The following is an 18,483-nucleotide window of genomic DNA, read 5'->3' on the forward strand; positions in this document are numbered from 1 at the left end:
AAGCTGGGGGGCTTTATTTACCCCTCTAGCCGACAATAGGCAAGGCTCTTGTGCAGTCCCTCCAGACTGTCTCATTCTATTGCCAGTACTTTTCTATGGAGATTCTACAAGTTGGGTGTCCTTAAATGAAACCCTTTCAGCAGTGGGTGCACCTTTTCAATTAGCTGAATTCATTAATCAGAAGTGTGTCTGGATACTTTCGGACACGTAGGCTGAGGGTACCCCTGCAGCCCTGCACCTAATGCTAGTCGAGCTGAGACTGAGTGAGCCTAGCAGGGAGGGGCGTGACCCTTTGTGATAGTGGGCGGGGACATGCATCCATTCTGTTATTGAAGGGGGTGTGGCCTAACGAGGGGCAGAGTCATAGCGGGCTTCTGCCTCTGCCGTTTGGAGGGAGCCGTGGAATAAAAAACCCGCTCAGTCTGAGAAAAATGAAGCTTTAGCAGCCTCCGGGGAGATTCACGAATGGGAGTTTTGTTGGGGGACCGATGGTGACCCGGACGACTTTGCCGTATTATATATATCTCGAAGTTCGCGGTGGTTTTCATCATGGAAGCGTGTGCAGTGAGGCGCCCAGCCCGTGTGCTCTCGGTGCTCATCCTGTCTCTCTTACAAGTAACGATTGCTGGAAGTTTCGCGCCGAGCACAGACAGCTCGATCACAGAAGGAACTTACTTCACTTACTCGGGCACGACCGACTCCGAAGAAACAACTGGTTTACTGAGGAGGCTGACGTCTTCTACAGTGGACTTCACTTCTGCCGGGTTTGAACACTTCTCCACAGCTAAGCTCTCGGAAACCCACCCTGGCTTTGCAGAGAGGGAAGCCAGAACTGGTAAGAATCACCACAGGGGGAGAGAGAGACGGGGGGGGGGGGCTGCATCCCAGCTGGAGGAGTAACTCTGATAGTTTGTGATTGGCCTAGTTTCTAATTCACTAATTCACAGCAACTGAACAGTTTAAACACACGAGTGATGAGTTGATGGCCCACTAAGCTAACTGTGTAAATACCGCTGCACAGTCACTCAGTCGCTGTCAGGCGTCAGAGCTGCTGGCGTTCAGACCGTTATTTAGCCCAATTAGCTAGCCAGCATTTCTGTAGCCATTTGGCTGTTTTTATTACCCGTCCAAAGGGCACAGTCTGTACTGAGGGTGCAGAAGTCTGCAGGTACTGACTAACTCTAATTTTAGTCAGGTTTATGTAAGTTATGTAAGATTTGGAGAAGTTTAGAATTAAATCTTTAAATCTCTAAATTTTTGTTTATTCCTAATTGCTTTTTATTTATCTCTGTTCTGGACTAGTTTACTATTCATACTCTTTCCAAGGGTGTAATTTTTATTTCAGAACAAGATGAGCCCTAAAAGTGAAGCCTGGTCTCTAACAGGTGCTTAATGTACTGAGACGTTTCCCTGCAATAGAACTGAACTTTCTTTAATGTTACTTTATAATATATTGCCATCTTTTACCTTTTTCCTGTGTCATTTAGTGAAGTAAAAAGAGATTTACTAAAACTATGTGAAGGATACTTTAATCCAAAAGGTTTGTATTCATATCACTTGTTATAGATAACCAATAATGTTAACAACAGTAATAATATTGAACTCATACATTTACTTAATGTCATAGCGACAGTAATAGTAACAATAATCATCATAATAATATTCATCCTGCCCATAGGCCTAATAACACACAGACCAATAATGTCATAACAATAGTAATAGTCGTAATGTTCATTTCACACATATAGGTCTAATAACACAGGCCAAAATGTCATAAGAACAATAACAACAACAGTAATCATAATGTTTATCACGCACATAGGTCTAATAATAAAGCAGGCTAATAAGGTCAGGATTTGGGAAGCTCTTCATACATGAGTAACTCCATCAGAAGGTCGTTTTCTTTTGAGGTCAGTCAGCCGGTCAGATCGCCTCCTGCAGAAAGACTGCAGTTTTGATCCAACTGTACCTTAGATCCTTGTAATGTTTAACTTGTTTGAAAAAGAAGCTTTTGTCCTGTATTAGTAGCTTTAATGTGCTTTAGGTTGTCTGTAACATCAGAAATACAAATACTAAAATGGTAAAGTTTTGCACACTAGACTGGCTGATTGATGCTCAGACATCTGGTCTGGCAAGACAACACATTATTCAGAGACATCAGGGGCCTATTTCCCAAACCTATTTTTCACTCAGGCCAAAAATGGTTCAAGGCTGATTTACTAGTTTTACTAAGGAATAGACTAATTTTCCCTCAGCTGTAACCCAGTCTGGAATAAAGCAAAGAATTTGTTAGCATTGCTGTACAATTGGTAATGACTCATTGGTTCAGACTTAGGGTAGGATGCCATTGTACTTCTTACACGGTTTGTTAGTAATAGGTAATATTTGATCTATTTCAGGTTAATTCTAAACTCATTGAATTATTAATCAAAGAGTAAGACTTTTAACATGAATTTATGTGCTGGATTTGCTAGCCAAGAACAAAGTTGTAGCAGCTGTGTGACCATGTATGTTTTTGGCTTGTGCCTTGTTCAAGTCTGGTTAAGATTAGAATGAATTAACTGGCTACATTTTAAAAAATGTATACAGTTTTCTCCTTACCAGGAGATGCTACCTAAAGTCTTAAGAAGATTACTTAAGAGACTCCGCACTTTAAGCATGAGGTGCTACAAATAACTCGGATCAGAAAGAGGGTGTTTACATAGATGTTTGATGTTTGTATTGATAATAATTTATAGTTATTTTTAAAGTAAAATGAGAATTTTATGCTACTAAAAAGTTTTGAATATGAATTCATTACAATCACCAGTACAATAAAAATATGGAAAAGGTTTGATTAATTTCCTGTTTAAGTGAGGTTTGCATGTTGTAGAAAAGTGTAATATCCTCTCAGTCAAGGCTTTTTGCTGGTTGATAACATTGTTACTAGTGTATGAACTCCATGTAGAGAGTGACATTATTGTATCACGGACTTTGCTAGGTCAGCGTAAGGAAGGAAACGGCTATTCCCAATGGGTCAGGTCACCGCCATTTTTAGGGCTCAAGCTTTTGTTAGCTTAGACGGGTTTGGCTGCCAATTGTTCTCCACCCAAAATCATTATATCCGCAGTCACTTCTGAAAACATCTTCTGTAATGGTTACTAAGATTCGCAAAGTGCCTCGCTGTAAGAGGCACACCCTGGTGGTATTCCACACATAATGCAGGAGAATTAACTGAGTCCGTAATGGACCACTTGGAATTTTCTCATCGGTCATTATGCACAAATGCTTTGTGCATGTTCAGACCACATGAATAGCTCTGTGGCAAAAAGTCCACCATTCATTTATTTAATTTCCAGTCAAAATGACCATTAGTTATAAATTCTCCCCTCAGAAGTATCTCTTGAAAATGCATAACTTATCTTAAATGGCCATTTTTTTAGCTGGAAACTGAAATAAATTAAGGGTTTTGACTTTTGCACAGTGCTGAAGCTGATGTATAAGAGAGACTGAATGTAGAAGGGGGAGAATTCTGAGAATTTGGGTGGGAGTTCTGGGCAGTAGAGATGGAAATTTATTGGTATTAGATTGGAAGGAAGAAGATTAGCCTCAGGCACAGTCCTACTCCTGAACTTTAGTTTTCTCTTAATTTATAGTCCCATTGAAGTAGCTAACGTTTACTGAACAGGTGTATTTATAACCTAAAGTAAGATGTCTTGGTTTCATATTGATTATTGCTGATTTTTATTTTGATATTTCACAAAATGCCTTGCAGAATTTGCATTTGATACATCACTCTTTGCTTTTGCGCAGCCACTGATCAGAACACTTTCTCTACGGACATGGAGAGATGGACATTGCATAGCGGTCCAGAAGTGTCAACTGAGCTGCTGAGCTCCAGCACTGCCACAGTCACTGAGTGGGGAGCTCCACCCACAGTAGCAAACACATCTGATGCTTATCTAGATTTGGCAATGAAAGAGCAACCTGCAACTGAGGCTAGGACTGTGAGAGACCTCACTGTGACAGTGCTTACGGACAAAGACATCACAGATACGGACACTACAGAGTCCATTTCACATACTGACAGCACCTACATATCCACCACCGTCAGCCGTGCCGGAGAGCGCACTCTGCTGTCTGTCACATCCAACAGCACTACTCCGTACACGGACGAGTCCATCTCCTCTGAGGCGGCTCCACAAACGCATACCTCAGAGGTAAAGACAGAGACCACTCAAGGTGGGGACTACACGGAGGGTGCCTTGTCTACAGAGGCTGACCATACCAGGGCAACATCCGAGGATCAGCAGACAATGAACGCTACCCAAGTGACTGACCCTGAGCCTGAGGTTCCGCATATCTCCCAGGGCACCCAGTCTCAGACAGCACAGCCTAACGTCACAGGGCCAGGTTTTGAAATGACTTCTGGCGACAGCAGCCACAACTCCACTCAGCCTGCCACAGTGGTCAACAGCTCTGAGACTGAGACAGACACTATAGCTGATTCATCCACAAGTAGGACATCATACACAGACCGAAGTGCTTCTGCGCCATCTGTCACACCTTTCGTGTCCACAGAAGACAGCCGGACAAATATGTCCCACAGGGACATTGAAACTATGACCACTGAGACTCCTGCAAGGTCCATGAGCACTGTGGTAGACAAAAAGTCAGATGGTCCTCAGACTCACAAGGATGAAACCACTGTTGTTGGTCTGACCACTGCATTCCCCTCACTGACCACTGTGGATGACTCCCTCCCAGGCAGGCAAACCTTTGTCTACCAAACCCACCATACACCAGAGGCCACAGAAGTGTTGACCACAGCTACGGGACCGGTGACCCAGAGGCCACAGCATACAGAGGAGGACACGCATGTAACTAGCACTCTTGCTAGCACTGTCCCTACCACTGTTGTTACAACCCTGCTAGCTAGCACCAACGCTGCAACTCCATTAACAACACGTCAGCTCCAGCCCAGCACCACTGCTAAACCACACACACCCCACGTGACACTTTCTCCCATGGAGACAACTCAGGTGCTGACAGCCACCACCACAGAGCAGCACCAGCCGACCTCCCGAACAGTCACGCCATCTCTGACTTCCAGCTCATCCCAACCCGAAGATGTTTCTACTGATGTGAGCACACTGCACCTAGAGACCAGCACTGCTACACCGGGAAATACCACTGCACATGGCAGGCACACCACTGCCTCCTACAGTACAAGTGCCCCTACCAGGAGCACTGCTGTAGTGACCACAGGAAAGCACACTGAAAGAGGCTCCACGCAGAAGGAAGCCACAACCACGCAGATTCCCGTGAAGTCCACTACAACTCCTGGTGTGTTTCTTTAGCTTTTTTACCCATTATTTCTTACAAACCTAAACTTACAAACTTACTAACCATACTACTATAAACTAAAAATATGAACTCAGTTTGGTGCCAGATAAATTAATGATTCCAATATGCTAGCCATGTGTATGTTACAGGTTTTAGATAATAAGTGTGAAGCTATGAATGCAAAAAAAAGAGAAACTTTAGTCATGTCCATAATGATATATATATAGTATTTAAATCTTAATTGTGCACCATTGTTTTATGTCAGATGACAAATTATCAATGTGAAAACTGACTCAACCTTTTGAATAGTATTATATTTAGAATTTTTTCTTCAGTTGTACTGTGTGTGTGGCATATGGTATATACAAGACTTCTGCTGTAGTAACGTGACATGTTTTAACATTATGTTGGTACTTTTAAAGGAGTGATTTGACAAAAAAAAATCTAATTTGCACAGTTTTCGATTTTGTCCCAGATGTAGTCGAACAGCCAAGACTTTTTTGGTGTCCAAGTTTTTATCCTTTAGTTTAGTGCTGGAGTTAAGAGGCTAAGTTAATAGATACTCAAAACTTCTCTTAATACTTGCAAACCATATTTAACTCCTCCATTAATGCCTTTAACATTTTGTTGATGTGGTTACAGACACTTGACTTATTGTGAACTATAAAAATGAGTAAAATTTCAACACTTGGCTCAACGCTGTGGGTAGCTTCTTTAGGAAACACTCTTGTTCACTAGTAAGACAAGCATGTAGACTATACATTATATCTATGATTTCTGTTTTTATAAAAAGAACAGAAACTGTGAACGTAATTACGAACATTTCAGTCATACTGTGCTCCAAAACACATTGACTAGTCTGTGAGATCTTATCAAAGACCTGGATGAAGTTTGAGCAGTTTTAGGTATGAATTCACAGAAAATATGTAAGTCACTATTGACTTCTAGTGTTTGTTAGCCTCATAGGTACAGCACTAAATAAAGAAGCAAACCAGACATGTCTGGTCAGCTACATCTAGTATAAGTTAAATTATTGTTTTAAAAAGTGTTTTATGTTAATATGATGTCCATACTTTCATTCTGTTTTCCTCAAATCCTTGAAATGTTAGTCATCAACTATTAGACTCTTTGTTCAGTTCCTACTCTTGATGATATTTATGATACAGTACTGTTAGAAACTCAATGCCGTAATTGAATACTGTGTCCCGTGATCTCTTTTCAGATCACATATGTATGCTTAAGACATGTGCGAATGGAGGCAAATGTGTGCAAGGCCACAAGTGTGAGTGTCTGCCAGCCTGGACAGGAGCCAATTGCACTGAGGGTGAGTCGTCCAACAAGTAACATTGTAGTCTGACATGACTTACTGCTACATTAGGATAGTCCTGTATTGTTAGCATAGCAGTGTTCTGTAGACACTGGCAAGGAAAGGTCACCTAAACATGCACTTTTGTTTTGTGAGATTTAAAATGAATCAGTGATCATTGTCATGAAACTATTTTTGCTGGTCCATCCAGTGCAGCCTTTAGCCACAGTCTGATCATGCCTATGTGAAATACTTCAGAGATAAGCTTACTATCACATTGTTTATTTAGGATGACAGATGAACGATGGTGGTACCTCTATTTTTCTGTAGATGTGGACGAGTGTGTGAGTAATCCGTGCCCAAAAGACTCAAAGTGTGTGAACACCAGGGGTTCATTCACCTGTAAGTGTGCCCTTGGCTACGACCTGGAGGATGGCCGCAGCTGCACACAAGGTAGGTGGTCAAACTCTGGCAGAACAGTAAACATTCAGTTAGAACCAGGGACCACTGGGTGTAAGGATCAACATGAACACTCCTTCAGAAATGTCAGACAACTCAGCTTTCAGAATTAATCATTTGAATGTGATGTTTTTAGCCATCCCATTATCATTAATGTGTCTGGCTATTGAGCCTCATTAAAACATCTTCATATTTTGTTATAAATAAATTAGTGACTTTTCGACTAGCTTCAGTGTTTTTGTGGTTCTTCCCCACAGCAAAGACGTTCCTTGGGACATTCAGCGTGAACAGCTCTTTGAACATCAGAAGCGCTGGTCTGCATGAGCTACACAAGGAGATCTTACAGCTGGTATGCACCAAGAACCACCTTGTAAAAATTACTTGCTTCACTCTAATCATTTGTCTATTCGTAGAAACTCAACTCTGGTGCCCGAACATTCTTCTTTCTGTTGTACTAATTAGTGAAGGCAGTGATTTAAAAAAATGTTTTTCATAAACACTTAATAATACAATAAATGTATTTGATATACAGTGTGTTCTAACATGACATAACATATTGAACATACTATACTTAGTGAGATCTCCATCACATCTTCTTAGTTGAGAAGTGAGAATTTAAATTAAATAAAAAGCTTTTTTGTTGTTAATTTACTAATTAAATTAATGTGATTCCTTACTTGATTTTGTTTTTGTTTTTTTCCAGTTGGACGCCGCCCTCTCCGTTCTGCATGGTTATAGACGTTCTACTCTAGAGTGAGTTTGTGATTTAATGTTATCAAATATTCAGTTTCAATAATATAAAATACAAAAGCATATAATTCAAAGGAATGATTTACAGAGAAATCAGATTCACACAGTTTTCCACCTACTATGGAAACTTTCCACTACCTACTACCAAATATGTTGATATCTGGGGTATACCAGATACTGGCATGGCAACTACTGCATTTACCTTTGTCATTTGACAAACACTTTTATCCAGAGCAACTTACAGTTTACATTCACACATGTAAACAGGGTTATTGATTGGAGTTTTTCACAAAAACTCTTATTATAGTGTAGGGTAGTGTTTGACTGGATAGGTAATTGCTAGGGTGTTGCTAAGTGGTTGTTATGGTATCCCAGGTGGTTGCTAGGGTGTTGCTAGGTGGTGGCTGTGGTGTTCCAGGTAGTTGCTTGGATGTTGCTGACTGGCTGCAAACGTATCTCTGGTGGTTCTATGGTGTTCCAGATGGTTGCTAGGAAGTAGCTAGGAAATTACTGTGGTATCCCAATTGTAGTTGTGTTATTGTGATTGTAGGATGCACAATTTTTTGCCCACATAATTCCACCATTTATTTCCAATGGGGGGAAAAAAATCATAATTTTCTATAGTAATAAAGCCGTATACAAGCACACCATTTCCAGTTAGCCCTGAACATTCCGGAGTTTGAATAGTGTCTAACTTGAAAATTGTGGGATGAATTCACGGATGAAAATCTGGCAGAAAAATAAAAATAATAAGAACATATTGTTGGGTAACAGTATTGTTGTTGCACTCACTAATTAATTCAGATTGAACTGACAGTGGGATGTGAAACTTGTTGTGCTGTGCATAATGTTTTACACAAAAGCATGTATCATCAATGCATGTTAATTATGGTGTTTATCAGGCAGATCTTTTGACTGTGTTGTTTCCATGTGTAGTGATACAGGGGGATGGAATATCTCTGCTAGGAACATGTTCTCCTTGTCCTCTAATGTGACCAGCTCTGAGGTCTACAGCAGAATCCAGACATTTCTGAGAAACTGCAACAAACCACGATCACGCTGCACCCTCAAGCTTCATCACCAACTCGCTTATCAAGGTGCATCTCAGTACTCATTGCTGCTTCACACTTTCTCCCACTTCTCTACATTTTTTTCACACCTCCTTGTATCACCCTTTATCTTTGCAACTCCTTTTGACTTCTCTCTTTACTTGTCATATCTGACTCATTTTTCATGCATTTTCTGTTTTACTTTGACAGCATATAAATTCTCTCAGGGAAAGTTCACTTTGAGTGTTTCTCTTTGATGGAAGTTTTTAAACCAGTATAATTTAGTTCATTATTTTTTTATGTAGATCACATACATACATTTTCCCCATTTTACTTTTTTTTCTTCCAGTCATTGAAGGGGAAAATCCCATGTGTTGGTGTACACTTGCATATTTTCTAGGTATAATAAAGGAAGTGTGTTGAAATACAAAATAACAATATAATGATTATAATAAATAATAATTACAACAGATTTTTAGTCATCACTGTATGTTGTCATCTTTGCTTTAAAATTATTTTCTGGCTTTTAACTTGTGGATCTCTCTGCTCTGCTTTGTGGGTTTCCTTTTGTGTACCTCTATTACAACCCCTGGCAAAAAGTATGGAATCACCAGTCTGGGATGAGCACTCATTCAGACATTTTATTCTGTAGAACAAACTCAGATCAAAAACATGATGCAATAATAAGGTCATTCCAAAGTGCAACTTGTTGGCTTTCAGAAACACTAAAAGAAATTAAAAAAAAAAAACATTGTGGAAACAAAGTAAACGTTACTTTTATTGAGCAAGCGTGGGGAAAAAAATATGGAATCACTCAATTCTGAGGAAAAAAATATGGAATCACTCAAATTGGAGATAGAAAATAAGGACACACCCAGTCAATTTCCTTTCCCTAAATGGACACCTGCCTCAGATTAGATCTGCTTGTTAGTCTGCAGTTAAAAACACCTGCAGTCATGACACCTTGGAAGGCTGCCGGACGAAGTGGAGTGGCAAGAACCATGGCTCCAACAAGAGAAATGTCTCTTGAAACAAAAGAGAGGATTGTGAAACTTCTTGAAGAAGGTAACTCTTCACGCATGGTTGCTAAAGATGTGGGCTGTTCACAGTCAGCTGTATCCAAGGTATGGACCAAATACAAACAGCATGGAATGGTTGTTAAAGCCAAGCATACTGGTAGACCAAGAAAGACCTCAAAGCGTCAAGACAAAGAACTTAAGGCCATTTGTCTTGAAAACCAAAAAAGTACAACTAAACAGATGAAGCATAAATGGGAGGAAGCTGGAGCCAATGTATGTGACCGAACCGTAAGAAATCGCCTAAAGGAAATGGGATTTCAATACAGGAAAGCTAAAAGAAACCATCATTGACACCTAAACAGAAAAGAACAAGACTGCAATGGGCTAAGGAGAGGCAATCATGGACTGTGGATGACTGGATGAAAGTTATCTTCAGTGATGAGTCAAGAATCTGCATTGGACAAGGTGATGATGCTGGAACTTTTGTTTGGTGCCGTTCCAGTGAGATTTATGAAGAGGACTGCCTGAAGAAAACAACCAAATTTCCACAGTCCTTGATGATCTGGGGCTGCATGTCAGGCAAAGGCACTGGGGAGATGACTGTGGTTAATTCTTCTATCAATGCACAAGTTTACATTGACATTTTGGACAGTTTTCTCATCCCTTCAATTGAACAGATGTTTGGAGATGATGAAATCATTTTCCAAGATGACAATGCATCGTGCCATAGGGCAAAAACAGTGAAGGCATTCCTTGGAGAACGACACATTCAGTCGATGTCATGGCCTGCAAATAGTCCAGATCTCAACCCAATTGAAAACCTGTGGTGGAAATTGAAAAAAATGGTCCACAAGAAGGCTCCGACCTGCAAAGCTGATCTGGCAACTGCTATCAAAGAGAGTTGGCACCAAATTGATGAAGAATACTGTTTGTCACTCAAGTCCATGCCTCAGAGACTGCAAGCCGTTATAAAAGCCAAAGGTGGTGCAACTAAATACTAGTGATGTATTTTAAATGTTCTTTTGTTTATCTGTTTTTCATGATTCCATATTTTTTTCCTCAGAATTGAGTAATTCCATATTTTTTCCCCGTGCTTGCTCAATAAAAGTAACGTTTACTTTGTTTCCACAATGTTTTTTTTAATTTCTTTTAGTGTTTCTGAAAGCCAACAAGTTGCACTTTGGAATGACCTTATTATTGCATCATGTTTTTGATCTGAGTTTGTTCTACAGAATAAAATGTCTGAATTCAGAAATGTCTGAATGATTCCATACATTTTGCCAGGGGTAGTAATACCCCATGTCTTCACAATGTATCTATTTACTATTTCCTATACATGCTGTGGGTACCTGAGAGTTGCAAAAAGTTGTTAATAGCTGAATAATAGCAAAGAATGTGGGACTATAACCTAAGCATTCAAATATCCCATCATTAAGAGTAAATGATGTGATAGAAAACAGTGGCATCAGTTTGTATGTTCAGTGTGCCTGAATGGGGGAAAAAAAACAGCTGCAACCTTGTACACCCCAGAAATCATGTATATATGTAGTCAGAGGTGTGTCCCAGAGGTCGGATAGAATTAAGTCGCATTGGAAAATAAAAAAAGGTTTGTTAGGAATTAAATGGTCTTCAGTGCTTTGAAACCTCTCTCTTCTTCCAGGGGAGAGTCTGTGCCTGCCCAAATACAATAAGTGTGACACTCAGTCTTCTGTATGCAATGATACGAACGGGACTCTATTCTGCCAGTGTCTTCAAGGCTTTTTCAAAAAGAACCCAGAGGATACCACCTGCAGAGGTAGGAAATACCGACTGGCTTTGAAACTGGATTTTGTTTTAAAAAGCAAAGCTCAGACAGCTGTTTAGAACTTGTATATTCAAAGGCTGTCTAAAAATTTCGCAATATTCTTGATTTGACGTTTTTCCTGCTATTTTTATGTTTCAGACTGTGGTGATGGTTTTGCGCTGGTTAATGAAACTTGTGTGGAGTAAGTATTTGTAGAGTAGTCAAAGTTTTTCTGTGATTTTGCAATTTTGCAACATACCTGCAATGTTTTTTTTAAGCTTGAGGTTTATAGAATGTTTACTGTCTTTCAGATGTACATTTGGATTTGGTGGTTTCAACTGCAATAATTGTGAGTTGTTTTATATTTTGGTGACAGGAATGCATTTTATTTTATTTATTTTAGTTTAATATACATTTACTTTTACAGTAAAGTGTATCTTCTGTGCTTTTCCAAGGCTCAACCTAACTGGCTTTGTTTTTGTACAGTTTATGGGCTGATAGCGAAGGTGGTGTCTCCTGCTGCTGGAGGCTTGCTGCTCATCATTATCATCGCTCTCATAGTCGCATGCTGCAGGTACCCATTTACCCATCATGTCTTAAATAACAATTAAATAATAGTAGAAATTAAGAATACATACCTAAAAGCAGCTGCTACACTGAAAACTTTATGAAACATTAATATCTTTACGCTTACATAAATTTATAATGGTCCCTTTTGTCCACTCAGGTTTTAGATACAGTGGAGGAAATAATTATTTGATCTCTCACTGATTTTGTAAGTTTGCCTACTGACAAAGAAATTAACAGTCTATAAATTATAATGGTAGGTTTATTTTAACAGTGAATATCGATAGAATATCGAAAAACAAAATGCAGAAAATCACATTATAGAAAATATATAAATTTATTTGCATTACATTGAGTGAAATAAGTATTTGATCCCGTAACAACCATTAAGAGTTCTGGCTCTCACAGACTGGTTAGATACTCCTAATTTCAACTCGTCACCCGCATTAAAGACACCTGTCTCAACTTGTCACCTGTATAAAAGACACCTGTCAGAATTAGTCAATCAATCAGAATCCAACCTCTCCACCATGGGCAAGACCAAAGAGCTGTCTAAGGATGTCAGGGACAAGATTGTAGACCTGTACTAGGCTGGAATGGGCTACAAAACCATAAGCAAGAAACTGGGTGAGAAGAAGACAACTGTTGGTGCAATTGTTCGAAAATGGAAGAAACACAAAATTACCATCAGTCAACCTCAGTCTGGGGCTCCATGCAAGATCTCACCTTGTGGGGTGAGATGATCATCAGTGATCATGAGAAAGGTGAGAAATCAGTCTGCAACTACACAGGAGAAGCTTGTTAATGATCTCAAGGCAGCTGGGACCACAGTCACCAAGAAAACCATTGGTAACACACTACGCCATAATGGATTAAAATCCTGCAGTCCTTGGCATCAACTCAACTCACCGTGTTTGGAAGAAGAGAAATTCTGACTATGACCCCAAGAACACCATCCCCACCGTCAAGCATGTAGGTGGGATATTATGCTTTGGGGGTGTCTCTCTGCTAAGGGCACAGGACAACTTCACTGCATCGACAGGAGGATGGACGGGGCCATGTACCGTAAAATCCTGAGTAAAAACTTCCTTCCCTCCACCACAACACTAAAAATGGGTCATGGATTTGTCTTCCAGCACAACAGTGACACAAAACATACAGCCAAGGCAACAAAGGAGTGGCTCAAGAAGAAGCATGTTAAGGTCATGAAGTGGCCTAGCTAGTCTCCAGACCTTAATCCCATAGAAAACCTGTGGAGGGTTCAAGTTGCCAAGTGACAGCCTTGAAACCTTAAGGATTTACAGATCATCTGCAAAGAGGAGTGGACCAAAATTCCTCCTGATATGTGCGTAAACCTGGAACCACAAGAAACGTCTGACCTCTGTGCTTGCCAACAAGGGTTTTGCCAGCAAGTGCAAGTCTTGTTTTGCTAGGGGATCAAATACTTATTTCACTCAATGTAATGCAAATCAGTTTAGATATTTTCTATAATGTGATTTTCTGGATTTTCTCTCATAGTTAAAATAAACCTACCATTAAAAGTTCATTTCTTTGTCAGTGGGCAAACTTACAAAATCAGCGAGGGATCAAGTTCTTGAAGTTTTATGATGATTTGATGAAATAGCATTATGCCACAAAACTGTCATGCCACAAATGGCCTGTATTTACCTTTACTGTCTCCTTCTGTTACAGAAAGGACAAGAATGACATCAACAAAATCATCTTTAAAAGTGGGGACCTTCAGATGTCTCCATATGCAGAGTTTCCCAAAAGCAGCCGTGTGTCTATGGAGTGGGGCAGAGAAACCATTGAGATGCAAGAAAATGGCAGCACTAAGAATCTCCTACAGATGACAGATATCTATTATTCAGTGCGTACTCAAGTTATTTTGTACCAACTTTTATTATTTACTTACAAAATGAATTGAAAACATGTTGAGTGAAACTCACCTATAATGGATGTTAATGGCCAGATGCTAAATTCTTGGATTGAATTATGTGATCATGTAAAGTGAAATTAAACCTGTAACAAATTTACTCTAATTTTAAGGTCTTAGGATGAGACTGGCATAAAAAATCTTATTCTTCTCATGAAAAAACTTCTTATTTTGTTTGAAACACTGCAGCAACACAGAAAACAAAAGTAATTTCAGTTGCTTTTTTTGCCCTGAAGTTTTCTGGTGAAAAAAGTGAAACCTCACCAGTTTGCTGGCATATTACTGCTAATTCTTCCTTCTGGAAAAGTGTTCCCATCTCTGTAAAAGCAAATTATACAGATTTACTCATTTTCTTTATGAAGCACTTTCATTTTTTCACTGAATAATTTGTAAAAAGCATTCTACAAAAAATGTTTCATAAGGATGTTTACTGGTGGAATGCAGCGACTGCCCATTGACTTCTAGGGTAGTACATTAAAACTTGTTTTTTTTTTGTGGTAGATAGGTTGAAAAATGCTGTAGTGTAGCTGTATGTTATCACTTCCAATAAGTTATTCATACATTTTGATCTTCTTGTAACTCACATTTTTTTCTCATTTTTTTGGTTTTTATAGCCAGCTCTGCGAAATGCAGATCTGGAGAGGAATGGGCTTTACCCATTCTCTGGCCTCCCTGGTTCACGCCACTCCTGCATCTATCCAGCACAGTGGAACCCATCATTCATCAGTGATGACTCACGACGGAGGGACTATTTCTGACCCCAGCACACTCAGAAAAACTGCCTCAGACTGGGGCATGAGGCCTCTTGTGGGGTATGCTATAATGGCTGCATAGCAAGATGTTGTGATGCTGACCATAGAGCTGGACAACGCTGATCACTAAAAGGCCTTTGAATGTGAAAATGAGCTGGCATGAAAATCATCTGGCAGGAAAGGACAATTATCTGAGTCGGATTGGAGGAAAGCCATAGAGTTCTGATCAGGTCCGTTTGGCATTCGCCTGTAGCACGCTTCAGTGAAACTTCAGGTTGTGGTTGTGTTCACTAGTCGAACTTTTGAGATTTCAGACGTGTCTATTTTTTTCATCTAAATGGATTTTCTATTCACTCCTTAGAACTGTGAAACACGTGTGGGGGAATTATAATATAAATGCAAATATTAGCAAATATTTTGCACTGTAGAGTCTTCACACAGATGTTTGTCAAAAGGAATAAGCCATAAATGTAACATATTTATACGTGTGGATTGATGCACATACTAGATTGTTTAAAAGAGTGTTCGTGTATGTGTATATATATATATATATATATGTATGTGTGTGTGTGTGTGTGTGTGTGTGTGTGTGTGTGTGTGTGTGTGTGTGTGTGTGCGCGTATGCATGTGTGCATCAAAATGTTGATGTTGTACAAGTTCTTTGTAAGTTCTGTGGACATGAGAGGTGAACAGTATTTGTAGAAACTATGTAAGCTGTAAAGCTTTTTTAAATTGAATATTGCTGTAGACCATGATATCAGCATATGTAGCAGGACAAAGCCAGTCATTATGTTACTATTTACTTAAAGGTGTGTTCATCAATTTTGGCAGAAATTAGCTGAAGCTTGAATGCTCTCCAAATCTGTTTCCCCAAAACATATGAACCCATGCTTCCTAGGTCTTAAGACCGTCAAAAATCGTCTGTCACATATAAAATGACACAGGCACAACTAAGTAAGAGAGCTAGCTGCCTGATATTACCCTTCCTTTAGGGCCTGCTATTTGAGAAAATTACCTTTCTAGCAGATATAGAGCAAAGATGGCATCACTGTTAACTAGGGGTATGCAATGGTATTGGAATCATATTGTTATTGGCACATAGTCGCTTGAAAGATCATCCGCATCGGACAGATGTTCATGAGCTGGAGGTAAGGGAACCAGCCTTGTGACCGGAAGGTTGCTGGTTCCATCCCCTCAGCCGACAGTATGACTGAAGTGCCCTTGAGCAAGGCATCTAACCCCCAGTTGCTCTCCAGGCGCTGTGGATAGGGCTGCCCACTGCTCTGGGCAAGTGTGCTTACTGCCCCCTAGTGTACGAGTTCACTTGTGTGCATGTATGTGGGTGTTTCACTCCACGGATGGGTTTCTGAATTCTAATTGGAGATATGATCAGTATTTGCTGTTGCACATCACGCTAGACTGTGGTGCCAAAATACCTGCATTGTATTTATTTTACTATTTACTCTGTAATGCTGATTTATGTAGTTGAAGGCCCAGTTTCTTAATATTTGTGTATCAGCAATGGCACATATTTCTATGAAAAATATCGGATATTGGCACCCACCCACAATTCCCATATTGGTGAATCCTTACAATTGACTTTTAAGCTAGTGATCATATTTAGGTGAACTAAGCATCACACTGAGCTACAGCTCCCCACTGTGTGCTGGGTGAACGCTTAACCTGATTCCCACGCCGATATGTCCTGTTTACAGAACCGGGGGGGAAGCTACAGAGACTGGATTTTCCTCTGAGCATATGTTTTATTGATGAAGGTAATATTTGGAGAAATTTCATCACAAAAACGTTCTGGGCAAAAATTGATGATTCCACCTTTAAGGACCTTCAATGAACAGAAATGCACTTGGTGCTACTTCTTTACATAATGCAGTAAAGAGCACTGCAGTAGTGATAAGTAAGGAACAGTTTTGCCTGTGTTATGTAATTTATTCAACTAACTTAATGTCATTTTCAAACACATGCAGTTCAATCTGTGTAGTTACCATCATCACTGTGTGTGTGAGAGAGAGAGACAAAGAGGGAGAACAAACAATATGGCCTAATTTTGTGCTACTTGTTATCTCCTGCATGTGTGGTTAGATGTACTATATTTCTGTCAGCGACTTACTGCCCTTTTAATATCAGAGGTATCCTTTTACACACACCAGCAATTTTTCTTCTCCTGTGGATGGTCGCTTAAATCTGGCGTTGTAGTCAGACTTATTTAAATAAAGAAACAGTGATTTTGAATCTCTTGTCTTTTATAGCCTTTAGATAGAACTTTCACTTTTGCACCTATTTCAAACAAACAGTTGTGGACTTGTTATGGACTTGTAGTGCTGCCACTTATTCATATGAGTTTAATCCCACACCTTTTCGATTCTACAAAGAAATGTCACGCTTTAACTTCTAGTGGTCACAAGCTCTGTTGTGGCTTAGCGTACTTTCCGTGTGATATAGAAGCATGGAAATAAAGGCTCATCAGGGCATTAAGAAGGGCAGAGCTCTCTGATCTCTTTAGTATTCAGTATTTGATTCAGTGACTTCATTCATAGGCTTGTACAACACCCCACTGACACGAAGTGGATTCTGTATCTCTAGTGCAGTGTATATATAAAAAAACAAGATAAGATGGAAATTTTAATCATAAATTAACTGGTATAGGCTCCCTCTGATGCATGTTTGTAAGCTAGTTTTTATATATTGCTTGCTTTCTATTTATGCCCCACCAACATGATCAATTTCCATTGTAAATGCAGAAGGAAATGGTCACAGTATATTGCACATCGTTTTCATAGCTATAGTATGTGTGTGCATACAGTATGGAGCTGCAGTGGTCTGTTCTGTAAAGGTTCTCATGGTACCTGAAAAGATTAGGTGGTAAGATTCGCTCAGCTAAAGGAGGCAGACCACATGATGCAACATACACTAAAAGAAATAATAGGGGTTTGATCACCTTTTGCCTTAAACACTGTAACAGCTGGAATGCAGTACATTTTGTCTTCAAATTGTGAAATTCAACAGATTCATCACCATGTTTGAGTTGAATGGCTGAAGCTCCCTCTGGCATTTTCTAGAACAATGATCCAGATTGTGTGCTTATTGTTTGCATGCAAGATAGAAATAAGAGCTATATCAGCTTAGAGAAACCAATTAGGAACAGTATTTTAGGGACATAAGTTGGCTACAGCAATTACAATACAAGGGAGACTTTGAAGTAAATAAAGTGAAAAAGAACTTGTCAGACTGTTGGAGTAAGGAAGTCTGGTTTATTACAAGGTAATACCATTTTTAATATACTTGATACAGATAGTTTCTGTAAATGTGCACAATCATATAAGTTTCCCTTGAGATCTATTCCCTTAACTTTATTGAAGAAAACATGCATAGTTTAACTGAGGGACCTCCCAAAAAGGTTCAATATATGCCTGTTAATCCTTTTGGTGTCCAGCTTGACACACTGTCAGATAAAAAAAAATACATAAACTGACCCTCTATTTGTATTGGTAGTAGTGGAACATCAAAAACATTATGACC

General features: G+C 39.6%; 1 protein-coding gene across 1 annotated transcript; it reads left to right on the plus strand.

Moving 5' to 3' along the window:
• The first annotated feature begins 388 nt into the window (after nt 1-388).
• heg1 (heart development protein with EGF-like domains 1) lies at nt 389-17,196 on the plus strand. The gene is made up of 13 exons (XM_017691643.2): nt 389-835; nt 3,793-5,325; nt 6,548-6,649; nt 6,962-7,084; nt 7,348-7,439; nt 7,794-7,843; nt 8,777-8,937; nt 11,569-11,703; nt 11,851-11,893; nt 12,003-12,040; nt 12,178-12,265; nt 13,951-14,128; nt 14,809-17,196. The coding sequence occupies exons 1-13, from the start codon at nt 550-552 to the stop codon at nt 14,950-14,952; spliced, it is 2,973 nt and encodes a 990-aa protein (XP_017547132.1). The 5' UTR covers nt 389-549; the 3' UTR covers nt 14,953-17,196.
• The last annotated feature ends 1,287 nt before the right edge of the window (nt 17,197-18,483 follow it).

This window comes from Pygocentrus nattereri, chromosome 6 (assembly GCF_015220715.1).
Source record: "Pygocentrus nattereri isolate fPygNat1 chromosome 6, fPygNat1.pri, whole genome shotgun sequence".
Lineage (NCBI taxonomy): Eukaryota > Metazoa > Chordata > Actinopteri > Characiformes > Serrasalmidae > Pygocentrus > Pygocentrus nattereri.